Source organism: Haliaeetus leucocephalus, unplaced genomic scaffold, assembly GCF_000737465.1.
Source record: "Haliaeetus leucocephalus isolate CR32 unplaced genomic scaffold, Haliaeetus_leucocephalus-4.0 Scaffold417, whole genome shotgun sequence".
NCBI classification, from domain to species: Eukaryota; Metazoa; Chordata; class Aves; order Accipitriformes; family Accipitridae; genus Haliaeetus; species Haliaeetus leucocephalus.
The window spans coordinates 8,805,263-8,830,068 of NW_010972853.1; the positions used below are offsets into that span (position 1 = coordinate 8,805,263).

Here is a 24,806-nt window from a genome sequence, read left to right on the forward strand (position 1 = left end):
CCTTATCTGTGTGTTTAGCCTCCTTACAAAAATACCAGTTGCTCTACTGGGACGCATTTGTTTGAGACACCTTTTATGTGATACGGTAGCTAGAAGAAACAGCAGTGAGCACTGTGTGACCAAGAAGCTTTCCACTGATTTGAGATGGGAAGTGCTAGAGAAGCACATAATAATAAGAGTATGCCAGGACAGAGAGTGCTATCAGTTTTAAAATAAATCAATTAACACAGAATAGGAGAAATGAACAGCCTCTGATAATGTATCCACTAGGAAAAATCTACCAACCATCTCCTGGAAAATAAATTCTTCCTTAGGATTTCTAAATCAGGGACGGTTCTTGATCAGGGTTTGTTACACCCTTTTTCAGATGTATTTGATATTAATGTAGACAAGATGCTGGACTACAGTCACCACTCATCTGCTTAAAACAGTTCCTACAATAAAAAGCAAGATGGGGAGTAAGTCTCTTAACATCAATCCTACCCTAAATGCTAAATGTATTATTAAACACATTTAGATATCTTTCCCTTCAGGTTCTGAGCACAAGTCCTTTGGGTCTTACTTACACAAGAGAAGTAAATCAGTCCTTTCATAAGCTGAGGTGGTTTTGCTAAATGAAAACATTTATTTCAGCACTATCATTTTCTCCCCATCACTAGTACTACAGCTCTTCTCTTCTAAAAAACAAAACACAGATAAAGGTTTTAGCATGTTATATCCCACAATAAACTAAGACTGTATTAGAGCTTATTGTCAATATTCAATAAATGAAGCCTCACTATAGCATTTGATCCACTATGCATTAGTGAACTAAGATGACTGTTAAGATTTCAATTAAGGAAAATAAGCAAATATTTTTGGTTTTACCATTTTGATTTTAATACAATTCAAAAAAAAAGTAAATGTTATGCATGGCAATGTTTATTAAACAATCACATTTCATTTAAGCATTAAAATGCAGCAGTCTGGAAAAGCTGCCAGAAACAATGTTTGGCTTCAGAGAAGGCGATTATGAAATTACTTCCAATAAAATTCAAATACTCTCTTGTCTCTTGATTAGTTGAATGCTTTAGACTGGAAGGAACAAAAAGTGCAAATCAGCTGAATGTTACTTTCAAAAGTAAAGTCTTAGTGTCCTACAAGCAGTTACTGAAAGGCCTCACCTCAATCTTTATGATAAAGGACAAAATTCTCCAATTTCTATACAATTATAACTTACTGTAACATTTCAAACAACGTAACATTATTACTAAAACAAAATTAATTTCAGAATATAACTGCAGTATTTGCCTACCATGAGCACCTTTTTTTCCTTTTTTTTTTTTTTTTTTAAAATCTGATTTCCTTGACATGAGATGGCATGAGATACATTCTCACTGCAAAACTGGAAACTTACATGGAACAATACAGTTACAACCACTTATAGGAACATGTTCTAGCTTAAGGTAATTTATACCTAAACATACTACTTTTACATGAAAATCTAAGATTCATATTGTGGTATTCTGTTTCTGCTGATACACTTTCAGGAAAGTGACTCATCACAGAGTAGCTAAATGTTGACCTGCAGCTAGCCTTTTGCAAAAAGACTGCCCTTTTGTACATCATCTTTATTGGAGAACTTGTAAAGGAATGGACAAAGGTTAATAGATAACATTTGACATATGGGCAAATTTTAAGCATTTAGAAATCAATTTATTATACTTTTTTTTTTTAAATTCAACACGATGATTCACTGGCAGTTGGAAATAAAAACAGAGTATCTTTCTGGCTCCTAAATCACTTGAGAATCACCTCATATACAGAGATAGTGAAAACCAGTGTGATTATCGTCTTATAAAGGCTCTAAGAATACACTTAGCAATTTTCAATTCTTGTAAAAATCTTTAAAAATACTGTGGAAACATGTTCTTATATGTGGGTACTGCTGCTTGAAACTGAACAGTTGGTTGACATCCAGACAACTATTACAATTTTTCAAAAGCAAAGCAGCTTATAAGCATAATAAACAAATGGTCATTTTGCTAAAATTTAGACCTAATTTAGTAATTTGTAGAATGACACTTTCAAACTGTGCAACACAAAATAATGTAGCCAACAGTAACATACAGGTACACCATTTAATATTTATTATATGCATTTTATATACATTATTTTTCAACAGCTGTACTTTTGCTATGTGGTACAATCTTAAAAATTTGCTGATTCATAGTTTGTAAAACAGAAACCTTACAAAACTCATCAAAACTCGCAAACTGATCAGAAAAGTTTTGTGGAAGACTAGAAAAAATACTTTATTGTATTAATCATGCATTACACAAACAAAATCTTTAGTTACACCATAAACTGAAGCACATCTGAAAACAAAATAAAAGCAGGGAATAACTAGTCAAAACACAGCAGATTTATGAATCTTGAATCAACTACTTTTGTATTCTATTTGAAACACAAATAAAAAAAATTTTCACTCCAAAAGTTCTGAAACAAGATTGTTTTTTGGGAGTCAACTCCACTCCAGGTACTTAACCAGAGGAAAAATAATTTCTTGGTTTGCAACTTTAGAATTATCAAATGTCCCATTTTCTCATCTATTTTAGACTGTTCAAAGAGTGCCATAATAGATATACAGGGCCCTTTAACACACTACATAAAAGGATATAAAGACCAACAAAAAGTGAAATAAATAACAATAGGCCATTAGCAAGATGGGTAATCCTTGATAAATAAACTCGTAAATACAGTAAGATGTACAAAATATCACATAGTGATAGGATGCCAAGATTAATTTTTTTTTCTTTAAAGAGTTCATTCAGGGGTGTTAACCCCTCTGTGTTTCATTTGAACACATTTTACAGTCCTTTATTTATGAAGACAGTTATGCGATGATGATGAATTAGCATCCTTATGCAAGGACTTAGCTGAGCTGTATTAGGCAAAAGAAGGGAAGAGTGTGGTTACACGGCAGCGGGTCAGTGAGATCTCTGTGTTTTAGGGTTCTATAATGCAGAAAAACATTATCAATACAATCTTGAGCACTGTTGTGACAGGCTAAATATATAAAAAGACTTATAAAAACTAGAATTTTATCCAAACATTTTGTGCAACTAATGCTAAAATATTTTAAGTTAAATTTCCTTTTCTTTAAAGCAAAATAAAAGTTTAAAAGGGGAATCTGTGGCATTCAACTGATAAACAGAAGATTACTAAGAGATGAAAAGAAAGCTACTCTTGGAGCTCACTTCCCCCCACAAGAGCACCACATTCCTAACCCTAAGGCAGCACACAGAGTCCAAAATAAAAGTCTTTTGTAAGATCAGACTCCACGTTTGCTTAAAGACACCTAAAGAACAGACATACGCTCAGTTCATATCCAGTCAAGGCTACAAATACTGGTTTTCTTTTTTGTACTTCTCCCCACCCCCCCCAATACAGTAATTACAGTTAAATGAATGAGCCTGACATTGTTCAAGATGTGGTGACTTTTCACCAACTTATACCTGCCCCACGTAATAGCCTTCACCCAGGCAGATCAGATGTAGTGTCTTATTGGTAACCTTATCATTGATGGCAGTGACGCATTCCCTCTTTTTTGTCCAAACAGACCTGCTGTTATGATGCAGGTTTGTTCTGCTATGTCACACAAATACTTTGGCAAGGGCATCAGCTCCTGCACTGGCAATATATGCTTTTGATGGATGAAATGCTACATCGTAAATTGATTCATCCAGCTTTTTCCTATGAGCTGTTATTTCTTGCACACATGTCTTGCTGTCCAAATTCCATAACCTAATGGAACAATCATGGCCTGTTTAGGAAAAAAGGAAAAAAAAGACAAAAGACAAAGTTAGATTTGTCAGACACTTAAGTGCGTCATAAATGCAAAATTTATAGAGTATACAGAATATAAAAAAAACCCCTTACTTCCAGACATTAAATAAATTCCATTAGGATCTACAGCTAGGCTTGTGACAGCATCCAAGTGAGCAACCATAGAATGGATCATTTTACCTAAAAGCAAAATAAACAGTGAATTTCCTGTGAAGTATTGTTTCTTTTAAATAAAATAATGTTCCCATTAAATGCAATATAGAATAACACATTTATTTAGATTCCAATAATATCTGAATGATACAATTCTATTAGAAATTGCTAAGTTTCAACTGCAGGCTCTTGTATAAGCATATGGGTAGATGACACACAACTCTCAAAAAAGCCATTCCCATTATAAGCACTCTTTTTAGCCATCTGGCATCTTTACTGGTAGCAATGACAATGAAGACCAATCCCAAAATGACTGGGTGATAACCTCAATTTTTAGACCCTTTATTAAATGTCCTAATACCTGCCCCAGTAGGACAAAGTGTTGACGAAGCTTTGTAAAAAGAGATTTACTGAGTCATACCAGAGGTCCATCTATCTCTGTCATTGCTAGAAGAGAGGCTATTGGTGATAAACCAGGGAACAAAATAATAACAAGGCAACTATAACTGATACTTGCCCAGAATACTCTCCAGCTTCTAATAATGGACTGTTCACTTATGTCACAAACCAGAGATGTTATCCCTGCATACAACTACTCTTAATGTATTTCTTTTCAGTGACCTCCATTCCTGGACTTTTAATAACCTCTTTTAGCATCTTATGATGCTTTTTGGAAGGAGTTCCAAAATGTTTAACTGCACGTAAGAACAACCACCTCTTTCTCTTTTGAACCTGTCACCTGTTGGTGTTTATCAACTGAACCTCAGTTCATATATTGGAAAAGAAAGCAAATAAATCCGTCTAATACCATGAGCAACGTGAAGGATATCATCTTTGCCCAGTTGTCTGTTTTCCTGAAGAATCTCAGCGTATTTAGTTTCTAAGATTCTTCCTGAAGAAGCTAAAAGCTACTGAAGATCTCTGACCATCTTTTTAACCATTCCCTGAAGCATTTTAATTTGACTATAGCCTTTTTGAGATAAGGGAGCCTGGAGTAACAGAAAGTACGCATGTGGATACACCAAGAATTCATACAAAGGTATTAACAAGGATTCTTTTTGTTGTTTATTCCTTTCCTTCCTCCTAACATTCATTTTGCTATTCTGACTGCTAAGCAACAAATCGACATTTTCATCCAACCTCTTATAACTCCCGAGGTTTTACCTTGGGTAAGAACAGTCAGCCAGTGATTATTATTTTATATTATAAAGTTTGTTTTTCCTTAGATGCATCATTTCACATTTAGCCGCATGGAATTTAATTTGCCTGCTCTTAAGTCTATTAAGATCTTCAGTTCTTCCTCATCAGCCTTCATCTTTAATACCCTGAATTAATGAATGTCAGTAAACTGTCAACATACTGTCCCCTGTCCAGATGATTCATATTATGTTTATTTCTATGTTTTGTTTCCTGACTTTGTCCCAATTATTTGTTCATGCAAGATTTTTCTCCTTATTCTACATCTTTGTTTCTTTAAAGGAATAAATTTTAATTTCAGGACAATCATTGCAATGAGTTTAACGACCACAATTCAAATACATACATTCATGGCAGGTGAGAAGGGGAAAAAATGTCTAGCTTTTTGCCTTTAAAACCAAAAACCCTAAGAACACCATCCCCCCCTCCACCCAAACCAAACCAAGCACACTTAAAACAGGGGTTTTATACATGTGCTTAGTTAAAGTCTGCTTATGCTGATTTTTTTTTTCTTCCAACTTTGGTAGGATAACATGCAGGAAGTGATTGATAAATTGACAAATGGGAAGTTTATGTTTGTTCTTACAATTATTCCAACCTTTTTGTCATGACAGACTGTGCAGTTCTTCCCTATATCCTTCCTTCCCTTCTTTCCAGATCCATTTCTGTTTTATAAACTTAATCAGCAACTTAAGTATAATACAGGATTCCATTACTACAATGAATTTAGGGTTATTTCTTGCCCTAATAGGTACTAAGCAATGTTGTTTACAAATGAGAGTTGAAAAATGTAACTGATATATGCTTGGAGTTAAAGGCATGGAAATGATGAAGACAGGAGGACAATGGCAGACATATTCTATAAATTAGCAAAGCACTAACGTAGGAACACCTTCTTGTCCCTCACAACTCTCTCTGCCTGTTTTGAGAGAGTATTTTCTGACTGCTGAAGTCACAACTGCAACAGATATCACTATTTCATAGAAAAGGTACTGAAGAGGTTTAACCTTACAAATACCAAAAGTTCTCTTCAGTGTAAAACTGCATCACTAGTAAGTTTTCTACAAATGGATTTTCCCTATGACCATCCAGATTTACTTTAAACATACTCATACATACAAATTAGGTTCTCTTTATCCTTACCCGTTTTGTTGTCAAAAAATTTGATGTGTCTATCTTCATGTGCTGTAATAGTTACAGGAAGTGTGGGATGACTTACTACCTTGTTAATATGATTATTCGATTGTACACCTGAAAATAAAATTAAGAAAAATATTCACCTGCCTTAAAGAAAGGGTTAAAGTTAAAATGTGAATATTGTAGCACTACACTTTAGCTTACTATATTAACTAATACTATATAAATAACATTTTAGGAAGAGCATCAGTGAATCTCCTAAGAAATAAATAATAGCTTCTTGCTTTACAGGGTGGGCTAAGCCAGGTAGACTCTAGCCAATATACTGTAAGGTTAAAGCTGTACAAGTGGTTTATACACATGAAAGATTCTTGAGAGAGACAGCAAACAAACCAAGCAAGTACTGCAGTGCAGCACAAGCCAAGTAGAAACAAACTGCAGCACCTGTAATATATGTTTAGCACACACCTCTTGTACCTCCACATCAAAAAGGATTTAGCTTGGGGAAAGAAAAAAGAGACAGAATCCAAATAACTGAAGTCAACCTAACCTATTAGATTGTCAGATATATTTATGTTGTATTTCAACTTAAAGAAACAATGACTGTTTTAGGATCTCTTTAGAAGTTTTTAGAATACTCCTTAAAAAAACACTTTCTTATCTTGATATGACAGTGTTTTAAGGCTTGTTCTCTTCATTTCTGTGCTTAATTTTTGTTGATTCCATTTAAGATTCTCTCTTCAAACTACAAAAGTTATTTCTCCAATTTGTCATGTTCTTTTTCACTGTCAATGCCAGTTTTTACACAAGCTACCTAAAATATAACTTTTACACAGTTCTGTAACCTGTGCTGAAGTCTTTATATAACCTACTTAATATTCTAAGTATAATCACTAAGTCAACTAGACTACTTGGAGAGGAGAAGCAAATTCTGCCCTTGCATTATTCTTTCAGATCTTATTACATAGAAAGGAATGACCAGAAACTGGAGGTTTTCCTTATGGAACACTTTCATAGGTTCAAGAAAAGAAGGGGCCTCTATCTAGAGTCTCATCAGATACATAAAATTCTTTAAGAGCTACATCTTTGTAGCACCTTATTTGTTGCAACAGAATTTCTAATATTAAAAGTTCCACAGGATAGAGTGTTTAATCACAACCTGTGTAGAATTCTACACTGAACTAATGTTCTGCTTAATTCACTTATTTACTTATCTTAATATCCTCCATGTCAAGACTATATAATGAAATATGCAATTCAGACAACTGAATCTTGAGAAAACTTAGCTTAGAGAACGAAACTGTTGCTTTCACTATCTCTAACCGCTTTCAAATCCTGATAATCCACAATCTTTTCCATCGTGTCTGTTCCAAGCATCTTTAAGCATCTAACCAACTTTCGAATTGCATGATGCAGAAGAGGAGCAAAACTTTTTCATTTACTTCACCATATAATATAACTTTGAAAAAGGCATCTCATCCAAGATGGATATTTAATACAAGAGAGTTTTACTTACCAGATTCTATTTGTGATGAAAGCATTACCACTGACTGGGATGTTTCTAAATCATAGATGACTGTGCTGCCGGTGTTAAAAGATGCCACCATATGAGCAGGGTCACAACCTATAAAGTCAACTGATGTAGGTATTCCATGCTCTAGAAAGAGAGAAAAATATCTTTAGAAAGAATGAAACACTTTTAAAATTCTTGACAATTTAAACATTTAGTTTGTTTTATACTCCTACTTTAAAGAAGAAATTTGCTCCCTTCTTTAAAATAATGCTACAGCACCAGGATTACTTTACTAAGAGATCTTTTCCCTTTGGTCCTGTTACCTAAGTTTTGATAAATGGAGATAATGAGCCTGGACGTATCATCAGCTGCCTCATAACAGATTTTCAAAACCACTGCAAAAACTTACCTTTCTCTCCATTGTAAGTGCAAATACAGGGCATTTTTTCTGGTGGGTTCCATAATCTAATAGTGCCATCTGCTGAACAAGATAGTAAGTGATTCTTTACACTGCTGTAAGCAAGACCCCAGACTGCATCTGTGTGAGCAATTAATGTGCCAGCTAGAACGTTTGGCTCTGGAAAAAAACAAAAGTTCAGAAATGAAACCTTTTTAGTGAAGAAACATTAAATAAGTATTTCTTGTACCTCAACATAAATTAAATTCCACATAAAACAGTGGAACAGCACTTCCTGTGTAAGCAACAGCTAGAATATTACACAGGAGGTCATTTTGCACAACCACTGCCATCTTTCTCAAAAAAAACCCCCAACCCAACAAACAAACACCCCCCCCCAAATATAAACAAACAAAACCCCCCACCAAACCAAACCAACAAAACAACCCCACAACTATGTCCCTTCTTCCAGAATGATACACATTTTTTACCACCTCCTCTCTGAGGCACTTGCTTCTTCCCTCCAGATTCACCATCTTTAAGATGCTTAGTCACAGCCCTTCCTCCGAACAAGGTGCAAACACACCTAACAAAATCAGCTTTCCACTTAAAAACTGACACTTAATGCTGTTTTTACTCAGCGTACTCTGTTGACACAGGGGCATGCTCTAAAACTCTCAAGCACCCTAATAATTAAACCAAGATTATTTCTGTTGTGGAACAGGGAAACACATTCTTATTTTCTTCTCCCTGATACTTTATAGTTGTCTTTTATAGAGGGGTTTTTAATCTATTCTCTACCAGGCTTTGAGTAGAGAAATGAGAGAAAAAGATAAGTGGAAAGGAATAAAGCCAGACAAATCCCTAAAATTTAGTTTTGCAGAAAATTAAAAACTAGTTGGTCTGTTCCATAAGCTCACTCATTACATCGACACAAGGGAGAGAAGAATTATTGACTCTGTCCCATTCAAACTTCAGTGAACCATGGAACTGCACCCTTAGACATTAAACACAAAATGCCGATCACCATCAATGGCAGGAGAGTGATGCACAGTTTTCCAAGCAGTTAACAGCTCTTTAATTTTAGAGACATTGGTTATGGGAACCAAAATGCCAATCAGAAACATAAGACACAGAATTTGATTACACTTATCTTAGTTTTCTGAGAAATTCCTATTAGAAGAAATAAATAATAATTCAAAAATTTTGAATTTTGGTTCAAAGTAGTAAGCATGCTTTTTAAAAAATAAGAGTTATGATTAATTTTTTTCTTTACCATTTAAACCTCAGAAATTGCCAGTCTTCCTATTACAGTTCTACACAAAGTATGTCACCAATGCAAGTGGGAATAAATAATTAACGTTTGCCACATACAAAAAAGTTGAAAACACACAATTTAGTTGACAAATGGCAGCTACGTTTCACAAAAGCTCTAGAAAACAGATTAGCATCAAGCAGAAAATTAATGTTGAAGACAATGGTCATAAGTTGTTAATCTTTTAAAAGGTACTTACCATAGGTATCATATGGATCCACATTAGGGCTAGGCATGTTCCACCACTGGATGGTTGCATCAATACCACCACTGAAACACTGTTCTCCATTGGAACTAATTGCCAATGACAATACAGGTCCACTATTGGGAGACAGAGAAAAGTAAGTTTATTGATACTGCCTACAGGATAGAAGTGAAAATCTGGCTATCTACTTAAAAAAAAAGTTGGATTGGATTAAGTAGTTAAAAATATATTCAAACTCCAAAGAAACAATTCTGTTAAAACCTTTAAGTCTCAACAAGTGATACCTTGTTAAGATATCCTCTGTTAAAATATTCATAACAAATTAACTAAAACTATCCAAATTCAAGCAATTCAAAGAACACCACCTTATTTCTCAGAAGCAACAGTAATTACACCTACAAACAGTGAGTTTTTACAGTGCACCTACGCCAATCTAATAGCTAGCTGTGCTAGAGGTGGTTGTAACCCCCCCCCCCCAACTATTTTCTCATCCTATTTTAGGAACTGACAGTAACCTATGCCCCAGTAAACTGGTTCAGAAAAATGATCCTAGAAAGAGTACTTTTTGGCCAAGGTTAGACTTTTACTGGTTTAACTTTGTCAACCTGTTTGCTGTGATACCAGACAAGCACAAGCTGTAGCCCAAAGGAAGGAGCAGGTCTGCTCCTTTGGACACACTACTGTAAAACCGTATCCCCAAAATTAGATGCCTGGCTCATTTGACAGGCCATGCTCAGGATATAAGGAATCTACCAGTTGTTTAAGTGCAGATGAGAAAACCAGAATTACATATTTGAAGATGGTGAAAAGGAAGACTATTGGTTGACTCCATCTATGTATTTGGCAAAGGGAAGACAAAGCTGAGCTGAAAAGGAATGTTGCTCAAAGCCTGCCTGAGGGTTTGTTACCAGTCTCACTGGAAGTCACAGGGTAGGGATGGCTCTGTATCAAAACATCCCCAATCCTTAGCTTTTGGTATTCAGTAACAAAAGCCCAAATATTAGCTCAAATTTAGAAAAAGAAAGAGCTCTGAAGAATTCAATTGGTCAGTGACCTTCTATCACTCAAAAGACCACCTGTATTTAAACATGAGGACAAATTAGTCACCCAGTCCTAGGGAAGTGTGTTTTACGCTTTAGCTAATAAGAGCAAAAATAGGACATCACGTTCTATCAAGTGGCTTAATAGGAGGTGGAGGGTGATGATAGTATGTGTAGCTTTCCTAATACAAACTAATTTCTTTTTCTTTTTTTTTTTTTTGTCGAGGCCAGCACAGGAAGTGTAATCCCCTTCCACACTTAATCAAAGAGCTCTCATGAAGCTTACCTGCTAACTGAGTTGGAGACTGGATCTTTAGTTATATAAGCAAAGTACACTCAAACTACTGTGACTGGCTATGGACTGCGCATTTTGTCTTGCCTTCTTATTGGAAGGAAGCAGAATTCAAAATTAGCACCTGAAACTCAGGCAGTAATAAAGCAGTTAATATGTGTTGAAAAATCACTAAGAGTTTTACAAATCCCAGCTCAACTTGCAAGTTTTATTAACATTGTTTAAATCAGGTTAGCTCAATGTCACCATATGCCACAACAAAGATCCTTCCTTGTTTCAGACTAGTTTGTGCAATCTACTTTCCCAACACCTTGGGCTGGACTGCAATCAGAAATGAGAATATATGTTATAGCGTGTAATGAACCACCATCTGCACACAAAGCAGGCAAACTTGAGATGGGAAAGGAAGAAGCCTGGGTTGATATTGCAAGAGAACTGACTGTAGCTATCAGAACTTTACTCAGGTATTAATCAACTTTTTGATGACAATTATTTCACTGGTTTCCAACTTCCCCCAGCCCTGACAGGCATACGCGTGAATTAATATCCATGCCCTATCTACTACTTTGGCCTACCCCGGCAATGAAATTTTATCTCTTATTCTTGTTCAAGGCCCTAAAAAATCCAGAATCCTACTAGTCACTTGCTCAGTCTCCTGATTTTTCACTTACTGAATCTGCATTCAATGGGGGTTTTTTTTGGTCCTGATGATTGCATCTGTACTTTTAATTTCTTAGACCTGTATCTGAAGATACTAGGTAAGACTAATAAATTCTACCTTATTTATCTTCTTCACATATTATATATATAATCCATAGTACAAGACATGGACATCACTCAGATGATTTCATTATCACCTGCTACAATCTCTCCTTTCCATTGCAACTAACCACATTTGCCACTTCCTGTTCTTGTGTTGTGTCCTGGTTTCAGCTGGGAGAGAGCTGATTGTCTTCCTAGTAGTTGATGCAATGCTATGTTTTGAGTTCAGTATGAGAAGAATGTTGATTAACAGACTGGTGTTTTCAGTTGTTGCTAAGTAGTGTTTAGTCTAAAGTCAAGGATTTTTCAGCTTCTCAAGCCCAGCCAGCAAGAAGGCGGGAGGGGCACAAGAAGCTGGCACGGGACACAGCCAGGGCAGCTGACCCAAACTGGCCAACGGGGTATTCCATACCATGTGACATCACATCTAGTATAGGAACTGGGAAGTGGGGGCGGGGGATCGCCGCTCCGGGACTAGCTGGGTGTCGGTCGGCAGGGGGTGAGCAATTGCACTGTGCATCATTTGTACATTCCAATCCTTTATTATTACTGCTGTCACTTTATTAGTGTTATCACTATCATTATTAATTTCTTCTTTTTTTGTTCCATTAAACCGTTCTTATCTCAACCCGCGAATTTTATTTCTTTTCCCGTTTTCCCCCCCCCCCCCCGTGGGGGGGGGGGGGGCGGGGAGTGAGCAAGTGGCTGTGTGGTGCTTAGTTGCTGGCTGGGGTTAAACCACAATAGTTGTCATGGTCTGTGCAGTTCATGACAGGGACTCAGTATTGACCTGTTTTTATTGACCCGTTTTTACAAAGTTTAAGGACCTTGTCTATACAATGTAAAAATAGAATACATTTGTGGCTTTTACACTGAAGTGTCTTATGAATCCATGACATAACAATACATTTATCAAGCGTTAATTATGTCAAACACTTACATGTGGGCCCTAAATGTGTAGATGGGTTCTACATCTAAAGAGGCACTCCTGAAAGAGAAAGGAAGAGTTATTACATTACATGAAATCTCTGCTGAAAAACTCTGAAAACATTTAAGAGTTTAATCAATTTCAAAGGCATTTAAAACACAACTGATGTTTCATAAAAACCCATATACTTGCTTTTTGGCAGGAACCGTTTTCTGCAGATTCCAAAGTTTTAGAGTATGGTCCTCAGAGGCTGTAACCAGCACAGGCTCTACAGGATGAAAAGCTAATGCCCGCACTCCATCAAAATGACTGCGTAGCGTATACTTAGGGTTCCATGTCTTTCGGAAGGCATCTTTATTAGCTGGCAGCTTAAAAAAAAGAAAAGGAAAGGAGTAATTTTATCTTGGGTTTAAAAATATGTATAATATATATCTCCCCGTATTTTAGGAAAAGAGGCTATTTTTGATTCAGCTAATATACATTCAATCTTAAGTTTGCATTTATCTATTGATCTGTCTATATGCATCTATAACTCCCTATCTGGCATACAAGGCAGTCTGCAAATTTTTCTATTGTAATAGTTTCTTTCATGCCAGAGTGGAATAGAGTATACACAGACAATAAGCCTTGATTTTCAAAAACTAGTTTTAATCCTTTTGTGCAATGATACTTTAATTCTTCTTCCCCGAAGAAAGATAAAGGTTTGTTTCCTTGCTTATCATGTTGTCTACACCCAAGGAAGAGATTACAACTGTCAAAAGCTCATTTATCACTTAAACACAATAAAAATGAGCTTCAGGTGCCTAGTGAGTGATCTTCCTCAGATAAGTAACTTGACTGAGAATGACAGGAAACATATGTAATACCTGAATACTTCTACATGTGAAAGTATGTACGCAGAAATAGGTAAACCAAATTTCAATACACATTTGCCATGATTTTAAACATAACATTACATATGAATATATGTAAAACTCATTAAAGACTTTAAAACATATTTACAAGACAATAACTTAGTTGCTATACATTTATATATTGTGAACATCCAATTTATACTTGTAACCTATAGACTGTTAGGCTAAAATACAAAAGTTACAGCTGCTTAATATTAATTATAGGTAACTCGGATGAATTACCAGAAAACTTCAAACTCTTCTAGTGACTGCAAGAGACTAATTTAGAGCTTTGAATACCATCTACATTATGCAGAGAACAGACCCTTAAAAGACTACATCCCATTTGTCCTAAGCCTCCATCATAAGGAGAAATACATGTGCAGGTACTTATCTCTTCCCCTCAAGTAATTATAAAGGGACTTTAGAAAACTGACTTTAATTAGATGACCAAAATTAGCAAACTAAGAATGAATGCAAACTAATCCTATCCTCTGCCTTACATACTGTCTGCTCACCATGCAATGGTTAAAGCATGTTTCTTAACTGTAGGCCAGAATCTCTCAGTATCCCAAGATACTTTCAGCAACACTATTAAGAGATTAAAATCTCCCATAGCTAATAAAATCTTAGTACCTTATATCTGTCAGGACTGAAAATAAAAATCAGATCATAAGGTACACATATACTATAATAAGTATTCTTGGACCAAATCTATATCCTGGATTGAATTACCACTACTCACTCAAACTACATTTGATTCTATCCAATCAAAATAAATAGAGAGGTTCAGACAATAAAATTTACTGTTCTGAGTTTCAGATGTGCAGCCATTTGCTGTTCCCTTATATTAATGTAAATTTCTGTCCTAAGTGCAAACTATGCCAAATTCAAATCAAGCAACAGAAGCTTGTTATACCAGACATGTAACCTGGATTTTTTATTTTAATACCATCCAACAAATACATTTCATAACAAAGCGTTTTGTTTCCAATCTTCCTACTTCAGAGTATACTGAATACCACAATATTTTTACCGAGATTTAAGGTATTTATCACTACACTGCGTAATATATACGAGCTCCATAAAAAGCATAATCTTTTGTTTCATGGAACAGAGTGGAATTCTGGATAGAAACTTGATAGATTTTAAACTTGATAGATATCAGACCAAACTGCATATTTATTTACCTCCCTGAATCTAAAGTGGGTAAGAGAAGGGAAAGGGAAGAAAAAAAAAAAAAAAAAAAAACCCCCCCCCCCCAAAAAAGGTATTTTTCTAGCAAATAGAGTCCCTCGATATTTTTAATCTTCATTATGTAATGTATTCATCCACCTGGCTAGCTCATGTTGCCTCATGCACCTCTGGCGATCTGGGGCTTAGAGAACTTAAAGCCAAACATTTAAAACAGCAAAGGCTAATTTTAGCACATGTTGTTATGTCCCATTTCTTTGGGCATGACATGCATCCACACCACACTGAATTCTATTACAGTTGTGATGAAGAGTCATTCAAGAAAACCAGGACTGAATACAGTGGTCCTTATCTTTCAAAAAAAAAAAAAAAGGAAAAGATTTCATTAAATCTTTTTTGTTAAAATGGCTGTTGCAATGGTAATTTCGTTCTCAGCAGTTAAGAGGAATCTGCTAAATTGCAAGGTACAGCATTTACATATGTTATGAAAAACAAGGTACATTTCCTTTCTTAAGTATAGCTTTCAAGCCTTGATACTTTTAAACAGACTTGAGCATCTTGGTTCTTTTAGAAGACACCATGTGCACCTTCCTAGAAATCTAGTTATATATAAGCCAATTTTTTCTTGTTTAATTCTTTTCCCCCCATCCATGTTTCCAATGAATTTTGACATCCATACTGCAAGAGTAAAAGAACAACTGACACATCTTAAAAAGAGCAACCTCTAAGAAAAAAAGCTATCCAGTAGTATATTTCCAAGAAAAATACACTTCAGAAAAACACAGTCAAGGACTTGGAAAAGGGATTTCCTGATTACAAAGGATAAATATGAGATACAAAATGGACCAGAGGAAAAGTAGTAAAATGTGACACTGTATATCAATATTCTAAAGTCTGAGATCTCAAAAGCCTCTCAAAACAGAAGGCATGGACACACTGCCCCCATTGAGTCTTAATGTTCTACTGTAAATGCCAAAATGATAAAGTTGTGAGAAGACAGACTATGGAACCATACAGCTTCACTAGCTCCTTCTCCCTTTTTCCCTGAACTTTGGTGGACTTTACTAAACAGGACCAAGAGGGATCAGCTGAAACTTTGATCATAGTCCCCTCTCAGCAAACAGCCATAGAGTAGATGCTTAGAATAATGAAGTCTACCAAACCCAACAGTTGTTGTTCCCTCACTCAAAACCACCAAACAAAAACTCTGTCTAGGTCAGGAGACACAAAACACTTTACACATCCTAAAAAACCTTTACCACAAAATTTCCTTAAAATTAGAGCAAAACAAAAAACATACAAACCATACACCACAAGGAATTGCTAAACAGATTACACTTGCTCAAGCTAACCTAAGAAAAATAGCTTTTGTCTTCATTTTGTTTGTCTGTATAGAAACACAGGCAAGCAACCTATTCATTCTGCCTTGTAAACCACAAGCAAACCAGACTTAAAGGAACTACACCTGAGCTAAACAACAAAAAAACCCCCAAAACCCCAACCAAACAAAAAAAACCCTCACACACACACACACACAAAAGAAACCCACAAAAAAAGAAAAAAAAAAAGAAAAAAAAAAAAAAAAACACCAGGGAAGGAAACTCTTCCTTGCCCCTGCAGTCAACAGAATCCTTAACGGCATAGCAAGGAGACATGTATTTCCCTATCTCAATCAACTACTCACCTACAGCAAACAGAGGAATTAGAAAGCAATAATTAGTAACCGTAGTCAGAGTCTTTTAATGTTTAATGTTATTTTTTTTTCTTGATAATGTGACTGATTGGATATTTCCAAATTTAGATGCTCTGATAAATGAGGACTTTCCATTTTGCAGCCAGTCCTACAGCAGAAAACCACCACCACCCTGTGCAGCTATGCAATCCAAGAACATACAAGTGGGAGCATTTGATTTGGTAACAATTATTACTCCCTCAGCATACAAACAACTACACATACTGAGGCAAATATAAAGAACTAGATATCAAAAACGACAGGACTTGAGATGTACTGTATTACAGATGACTACTCTTGTGGACAAGTTGTGCACTAAATCATTCATGTAAGAAAAATTTTCAGCTATAGTTGAAGTTCTTAAGATTTAAAACTTAATTCCCATCCTGTCCATATATCCTCTCGTTTTCAAAATACAACACTCATCAAGGAGCAATACCTGAAAGCTAGTGGAACCCTGTTGTGGCTTTATTTATTCATGCACTATAACGGCTCACACAAGCTATTTGAAGAGCATAGACCTACTGGGAGCAAAATGCCAGAAGTGGCACTATTAAGTGTTTTGGGGCTTTTTTGTTATTTTACTTAAACATTAACTTAGCTTAACATTATCTGCTTATCTGGAGATGCACTGGAAAAGGAGGTAGCTTCAGCTAAGCTCATTGGGGCATGAGATTAAGATGTCCTACAAGTACTGCATTACAGGTACAAAGTAAGACATGGTCTTATTGCACTGCAGATCCATAGTTATGTGGAAACAACTTCAGAAATTAAGAACTATCATTGAATTTTTAACCTGAAGGAACACTGCGATGGAGAAGTAAGAGCATCTGAATTTCAGTCTCTTCAGATCCACAACAGGACAGACATTTCCTTCTTAAATAAAAATATAAAAAAAATTATTTTCATCTGTGTTATTTGATACTTCAAGTTTATCTTTTCTGACACATGAAAAAGTCAGAAGCTACCACGCATTTTTCAGATATGCTTTAAAAGATAGCAGATAGGCTAAAGGCACTGGGAAAGGAGGACTGAATAGGAAGCCAGGAAACCAAGTGACAATTCCGGTCAATCACTTCTCATTCCTATTTGGTGAATGATCCAGTAAGAAAGCAAAAACTTACTTCTGCCTTTTGTCTCCTGTATCAGGCAGATATTAAAGCATGAGATAACCTCTCCCCACACACCTCCAAAATCAAGCTGCAATTAAAGAGCCTCTAATGAAGGGTCTCAATGAGAAAATTTTGAAAATTCAACTACACTGAAGCAATAAGATCATCTTCAGCTACAGGATCACTGACAGCTTCAACGAATTTGTGAGGTACTGCTTTCTGCTGCAAATTCCTTATTAGCTCAGGCAGTATTTTGTACTTGCGTATTTATCACCTCTATTCTCTGCTTTAAGTTTCCCAAGAGTAAAGGCAACTCCAAGTTATATTCTGCATCGCTCTTTGCACGACAAAAACTGTTTGTCAGGTTTGTGAGAAGTACCACACATTCTCCTGAAACAGTTTGATCAGTTGGTGTCAATTATATTATTCACTGTAATGCTTCCCGAGTTTGTCTTTGCTCACCTGTAAATACTCCTCCTTCTTGGAATAAGCAAAATGGCTACACAGTTTTACTTCACAATAGAGAATAATATATTGCAAAGTTGCAGTGTTGCAGTCAAGCATGACAATCAAAACCAATCTTGCTTCTGAAAGTCTCTCACAGGCCATCCTTTAGACACCAACTTTCCCTATACTACTACAGTTCTGGAATGAGACATCACAAATTCCTTCTTTTACATCAAAGACATTCTTGCAATCCCTTTAGCATAGAAAGTAGTATGGCATATATTTGCCATTAGGGCATCAGAACGTATTAATGATTGCATTATTTTGATCTAAGATACTTCTAGCTCAGCATCCGCCTCTGATAGTAGCTAAAAACAACCAAAAATGCCCAAGAAAAAGTACAATAATAGTGATGCTGATTCTCTCTGTTCTTCTAGACTGCTACCATTTCAGCCCAGGAACTTCCTGTTTCTTCTATGTATATAGTAATTCTCAGTGGAGAGCTAATTGGAGAACAACAGATAATAATGACCTATAACAGAGATATAAAGTATTCTGCTAATACTGGAGTTGTACAGATACTGGAACTTATGCTATTATATTGTGATTGATAATCATTTTCATAACATTAAAAACAGCCAACCAAGAATGGAGCCATGCAAAATACAGTATTACAGACCAACCCTAGGGGTCACCATACTAATTAGTCCATGCATTAATTGTCCAGCATACAGGTTGATTTGGGATTTTGGTGGGCAGAAGAGGAAAGAAGAGTGCTTAAAAAATATTTTAGATTTTTAAAAGCAAAAAGAATCAGAAAATTCTGTGGTTATGAACATGTGCCTTAAGAACTAAATGTCACATTACCTTTATAAATTTAATGAAGGGCAAGTGTGAACCACCAGACCTTGGTACTCCAAAGTTCTGAACTCAGGAACGGGACAGACATAGAATGTAATGCAACTGCAAAAACAATTTGTGATCTAATCTCACAACTGTGGCTGCCTCACTACTGAAAGTACACCATTTAGTTTTTTCATGCCTCATAGTTACTGTCAATAAAATGGGAATAATACTTAAATAAAATAAAATAATCAATTGACAAGTTCAGAAGCTTGATTTGAGATTCTAAACTGCTTTAAAATAAGTATTTTTTCCTCATGTAAGTTAGCATTAAACCAAACTTTTCTTAATTCTTTGATGAAGATACAGGCAGGAGCATTTAGAAGTTATTCAACCAGGTAAATACAGCACTACGTAAAACAAACCCCCAAACTATTCAACTTCATAATTCCCAGGGGAATTTACTACTAGTTAGGAGTAGTAGTTGAGAACATCCAGTTCTGGATATTTCAAATTTAAGCTGCCTTAAACCATTCATAATTGAAGCTTTTGAAAAACTTTTCTTTGAAGTCCATTTGTTCATAGATTTCACTGGAACTTCAAAAAAAAAAAAAAAGTGATAATTTTCTAAACAATTGTACATGACCCTCAAGTCAGACACATTTTACATGTGATTACACAAGAGATTTAGCTAGACAGGCAAAATCCTGAGAAAATTAGGATGCAAAGAGCTGAAATTGAACTCTGATATTAAGTTATCTGATTCCCCAGAAGTGTTATGTCATTTGAAATGAAACAGACAACCTGAGAATTAATCTTTACTGTGAACAGGATGATATATTATACAAATTTAGAATGTACTCCAAATATTCAGAAAAAGCTCTTTCATTTATTTTTATACAGTCCAGTAATAGAAGGATGGATAATTAACATTTTCATCTGTTATTCAGGAAATAGAACTATGTAACATAACACCCTGCAATAACTGAGAAATCTACGTATTAGCTCTTACTTCATTACAGCAATTAATAATCCTACCAGTTATAAATACTGAAGGAGAACTATGATTAAAAAAAGGTGTGTAGTGACACACAAGTATTTTCAAACCCTGTAAAAACTACAAACAATTTATTTCTTCACTTTGCAGATTCTAAGATTTTAATAAAATCCCTATCAATGGTTTCCAGTACAAATACCAGGTATCTAACTTGAAAAGTTACAGAAACAGAGGTACCTTACCAACAAAACAATAATAAAAAAAAACCCAAACCAATCACAATCCAAAACCACAAGACACTTTAAATACAATACAATACATAAGACTTACCTGAACACTTCCCTAACCAGACGTCAAATGTTACTAGCCAATGAAAAATTCACATAACACTATTGGTAGTAGCTTAATGAATATAGTCAAAGGAATGTCAGAACACTCTGGATTATACAAAAAATACACCCTAAAAGCTTACCTCTGAAATATACTACTATATATAGGCTATGCTGTTAACACTACATAAACATAAAGGGGAGAGCAAAGAAATAAGTTAATATTGGTATTTGTGGTTTATGTCATGTCTTCTCAATACTCCATATCAGTGTATAATTTCCATTTTTGTTCAAATTCATGTTAAAATGTCAATCTGTATTTTATGTCATAACACATTCCCCCAGTGACAAAATCTAAATTAAATTATTTAAGTAGAAAACAAACAAGTCATCTCACTTAATTCTGATTACCCAAATTACTTAGCCCATTCACAAGGTGCTCCCTCCTCCTCCCAAGTACATAGTTTTTGCTAATGAAACCTCTGTTCTCTGCATCTGTAATGTTCAGGGTGGGGGAGAGGGGACCCAACTATTACTGATTAAACTGTATAAAGAATTTTAAAATAAAATTGCACTTACATCATAACTATAGTCTGCATCATTTGTTACTGTCAAGTCTGCAAGGTCTCCAAGGCCCAGTACACTTAACAACACATCATCAGAACCCATAATAAATGACTTGCCTCCTCCAGGTGGAAATGTTATTGGCTCAGCTACAAAGAACAAAACAGTTTCTTTAAGTCTCAATGTAATAATTCAAACTGATGAAAAACTGCATTATTCATCACTTAAAAGCAAAGCAGTGTTTAAAACTGAACTTTTATGCACTACATACTGCCCCAACTGAAAAAACAAAAGAGCATGAAGACACGCACACATGTGCAAACACACACACATATACTAAATACACAATTTGTATATCATGCTTTGTCATTTGCTTTCAACTTACTTTAGAGGTGTTCAATACTACTGCCAAGTGACTTGACTGACACTACTTTACACTGCAAAATCAAATGTACGTCCCCGGTCTCCAAATTCTCAGCTAAATATTTCATTCACTAAACCATGCTACCTGCCTTCTATCCATTTGCAAATAAGTCTCTGAGCTTTATAGTAGTCAAATATCTCTACTTGCATGTATTTTTTTTTTACCTCTCAGGCTAAAGGCCTCCTGCAAAACATCTCTCTTACTCTGATTTTTTTTCCAGATGATTAAAAAGATGAAAAACATCGTGAATTCCCTCTCTTATTTTCTCAGCATGATTTTGGATTCTAATTTAAAATACACTCAAATTATATTTATCATAGCTAGCTGTGACTTCCCCAAACTAAAATTTAACATTTCTGTTAATTATGAGTTAGAATGAATACAAATTATATATAACCATTTATTCTGAATAGTACAGTTTCAAATATTCACCCATATTTTTTTACACTCTTCAACAATTTTGTGTATCTCCTTCTACCCACAGATATCAATTTAGCAGTAAGGAATAGGAATAAAGGCTTAAATGTTGTAATAGTTGAGCATATTTTAGAAGCTGCTTTTACTTATCAGTATTCCTTTCCATGCAAAAATTGGGACACTTGTTAGGTAGAGTACTTAAACGTTAGCTATGTGTAAACTTTAGCTAAGTGCAAACATCTGCAAAATATGTTAAATAGTATTTGACATCTTTAAAAAATAAACTGGCTTGACTTTTGGATTTCACTGATTTGGCAGAGAGTTATGGTCTCACTTTAATGCCACCCCTTCTTTCTAATCCTCTCAGAAAACCCTTGAAATTCAGAGAAAGTAACGTTTCCAGATCTGAAAAACATCCATATCCTGTTTTTTGTCTCACAAAAAGAGTTCCAAACAAGAGGACTAATAATCAACACATTCCTGTTTTGAACATGCATCTTTTATTATTCTGTATTGTCACTATCTGACTGGTAACCTAGTTACATTCTATTCCAGCTGAAGAAAAGTAACTAAGACCAGGTGTAAAGTTATAGATGTCTGGCATCATTGCTATGGCTACGCAAAGGGGAGCCACCCCAGCTAGATTTAAAAAAAAAAAAAAAAAAAAAAAAAAACACCACTTCTCAGGAATAAACCAAGTTCTAATGCTTGAGAACTACTGCACTATTAAAAAATGTTACCTTATTGGCACAGGCAACACAAATGCATGAGAGGATCTAAGAATATCATCTATGTAAGAATAAAGACTACTATTCCTACAATTGCATAAAAAGAGCAAATCGTATTCTAACTATGCACAATCACCTCTTTTTAAAACATACACAATCCATACAAAGGTCTTGACTCATCAGAATGCTACATTATATTAACAGCCAAAATAGCTTACCATGCCCTTATATGGACAAGCTTTTTATTTCTGTTAATATTTTACTAAAACTTTCAATTTGACAGTGTATTCTAAACCACTCATATTTCAGAAAAAGCCATAATCCTGGAAAATATCTAATTATTTTCCACGTTCCCAGCTACTTCCCTTATTATTGGTTTTTAGGCTGGGGGGGTGGGGGGTGGGGGTGGGTAGAGAGCATCCAGTCATCCATGCCTATTAGATGAGACCAGAATTTCTAAGGATTGATTTCTTAGTGAAAATGTCCAAGCTCAGTATAAAAGCAGAAACAAACAATACTTTATATGAAGTAAGAAATAAAGTAACATCAGAAACGCTCTCTGGCCAAACCTAAATTGTGAAATCCTCAAATGAATAACAATTAGCCTCTCAATTACTTCAGAGACCAAGTTTTTCCTGGTTCTTTTCTGACAGAAACAGAGTGGCAGAACAAAAAAAAAATAAAGGCTACAAAGGTAACAGAGGGGGGGGGGGGTGTTGTTATCATTGTTTGGTTGATTTTGTGTTTAGGTTTTTTGTTTTGTTTTGTTTTTTTCCCTCTTTTCTCTGAAGACTCCAATACTTTTATCTGGAATTTCCAAACCTGGCTTGCCTCTACTGTCTTTACAAGGTCCCAGCCTCCCAAACACAAGTATCTATTTACAAGTCCAAGCTCCCAAGTCATTACAGAACAGAGCTGCTGATCACTGGGGAAAGGAGGCAATATGCTCATTTTAAACTTGAGGACACTTTCCATCCCTGTTGTGATGCTGTGACTCCTATTTGATCTTTAGGACTGGCCCACAAGGCTTAAATAAGCCCCCGAACTTGTCATACTAATTCTTTGTGACATTAATGTCAACTGTCCTTAACAGATCAACTTTCATATACTTTATGCTAAAAATGAAGTACTACCACAGAAAAACACTACCACATTAAGAGTCTATATTATAAATTTATCAAGCTTTATTTGCATGAGGTGAATATGCCTTTATTTAAAGCTTCAAAATTAATGCTATCCAAAATTCAGAAGCATATTTCTCAATATTAAAGTTGCCAATATGTATGTATATGTTGTATAACTATGTTAGTTTATTTGTAGGTTTTACTATTTTAAAGTAAGACATATTCAAAGTTTAAAAAATGGCTGCAAGCTGTTTTTATATAAAGAAAAGGCAGAAAAGTAAAACAATGAAAGATGCATGATGTTACAGCTACTAAAAATAAATACCCACAACTCTGCATACCAAACAAAAACAACACATCAATAGATATATGCAAATGATAAAGTTAAATAAATTACTTATAGAAGGTTTTTCATCTTTAAAAAAAAATCCAGGTATTTTTCTAACACACACAGTACGATATTATACTCATAGCATAATATATATGTTTGACTGAGTTTGCAATCAATAAATATCAAGTAAAAATTTAAGTGAAGGTACACGTTTCTTTGTACATGAAACTAGGTGGAAAAAAATGCAATGATTAAATATTTGCCTGGCCAATCCTAACCAGCACTTCTTACCCTCAAGTTCTTGACATCATACATAATTAAGTCAAAATCAAGCAGTAGTATTTGTACAGACTGAAACTGCTTTATCTCTACTCGGATATGTATGTTCTCATATATGCTGCTGTTGTCTACTATACAACAGGGACATCTTAATCTTGTTTTCCAGAAAGTTAATACATGGTACACCAAAAGCAGCAGTTAATGCCCAAGCCATTAGCTGTTACTGCTATTTTTGTCAATCTGTAGATTGACACTCCCACAACCTATATATATTAAAAACAACCCGTCAAAATAATAATTCTCTGTACAATACATTGGATGGAGAATCATGATGCAGTTGATTCTGCTTCTGAAAGTCATGCAATATGGTGAGATGGAAACCCCAGTTTCTTATGGCCAAAACTATAAAGTGTAATTACAGCATAACAATTTTCTCTTCATATTTAAACAGGCACTTGAACATGAAAAAAAAAACCAAACCAAAACCCACACCTTTAGAAGTATAAAAGATATATTCCCAGCCAATTAGAACCATAGTTTACTTTCCTCCCTGAATGCCCTCTTCCCCTCAGGAAAAAAAAGAAGAAAGTGAGCTTAATAACACTTTGTTCTCTATACAAAACCA

The 24,806-nt window shown here is 35.1% G+C and overlaps 1 protein-coding gene across 5 annotated transcripts in view; it reads right to left on the reverse strand.

Moving 5' to 3' along the window:
• Window positions 1–867: 867 nt before the first annotated feature.
• The window catches only part of STRN3 (striatin, calmodulin binding protein 3), a 69,510-nt gene continuing 45,571 nt past the window's right edge, over window positions 868–24,806 (reverse strand). For 3 of the 5 annotated variants that reach the window (XM_010574250.1, XM_010574248.1, XM_010574252.1), the window contains 9 exons: window positions 20,894–21,027; window positions 12,960–13,135; window positions 12,780–12,827; window positions 9,740–9,861; window positions 8,238–8,405; window positions 7,832–7,972; window positions 6,322–6,429; window positions 3,922–4,008; window positions 868–3,805 (listed from right to left, as the gene is read on the reverse strand). In XM_010574250.1, the coding sequence (XP_010572552.1) occupies window positions 3,636–3,805; window positions 3,922–4,008; window positions 6,322–6,429; window positions 7,832–7,972; window positions 8,238–8,405; window positions 9,740–9,861; window positions 12,780–12,827; window positions 12,960–13,135; window positions 20,894–21,027 (1,154 nt within the window). In that variant the 3' untranslated portion in view covers window positions 868–3,635. The remainder of the gene's footprint in view (window positions 3,806–3,921; window positions 4,009–6,321; window positions 6,430–7,831; window positions 7,973–8,237; window positions 8,406–9,739; window positions 9,862–12,779; window positions 12,828–12,959; window positions 13,136–20,893; window positions 21,028–24,806) is intronic. The other 2 variants (XM_010574249.1, XM_010574251.1) reach the window with 2 other exon arrangements.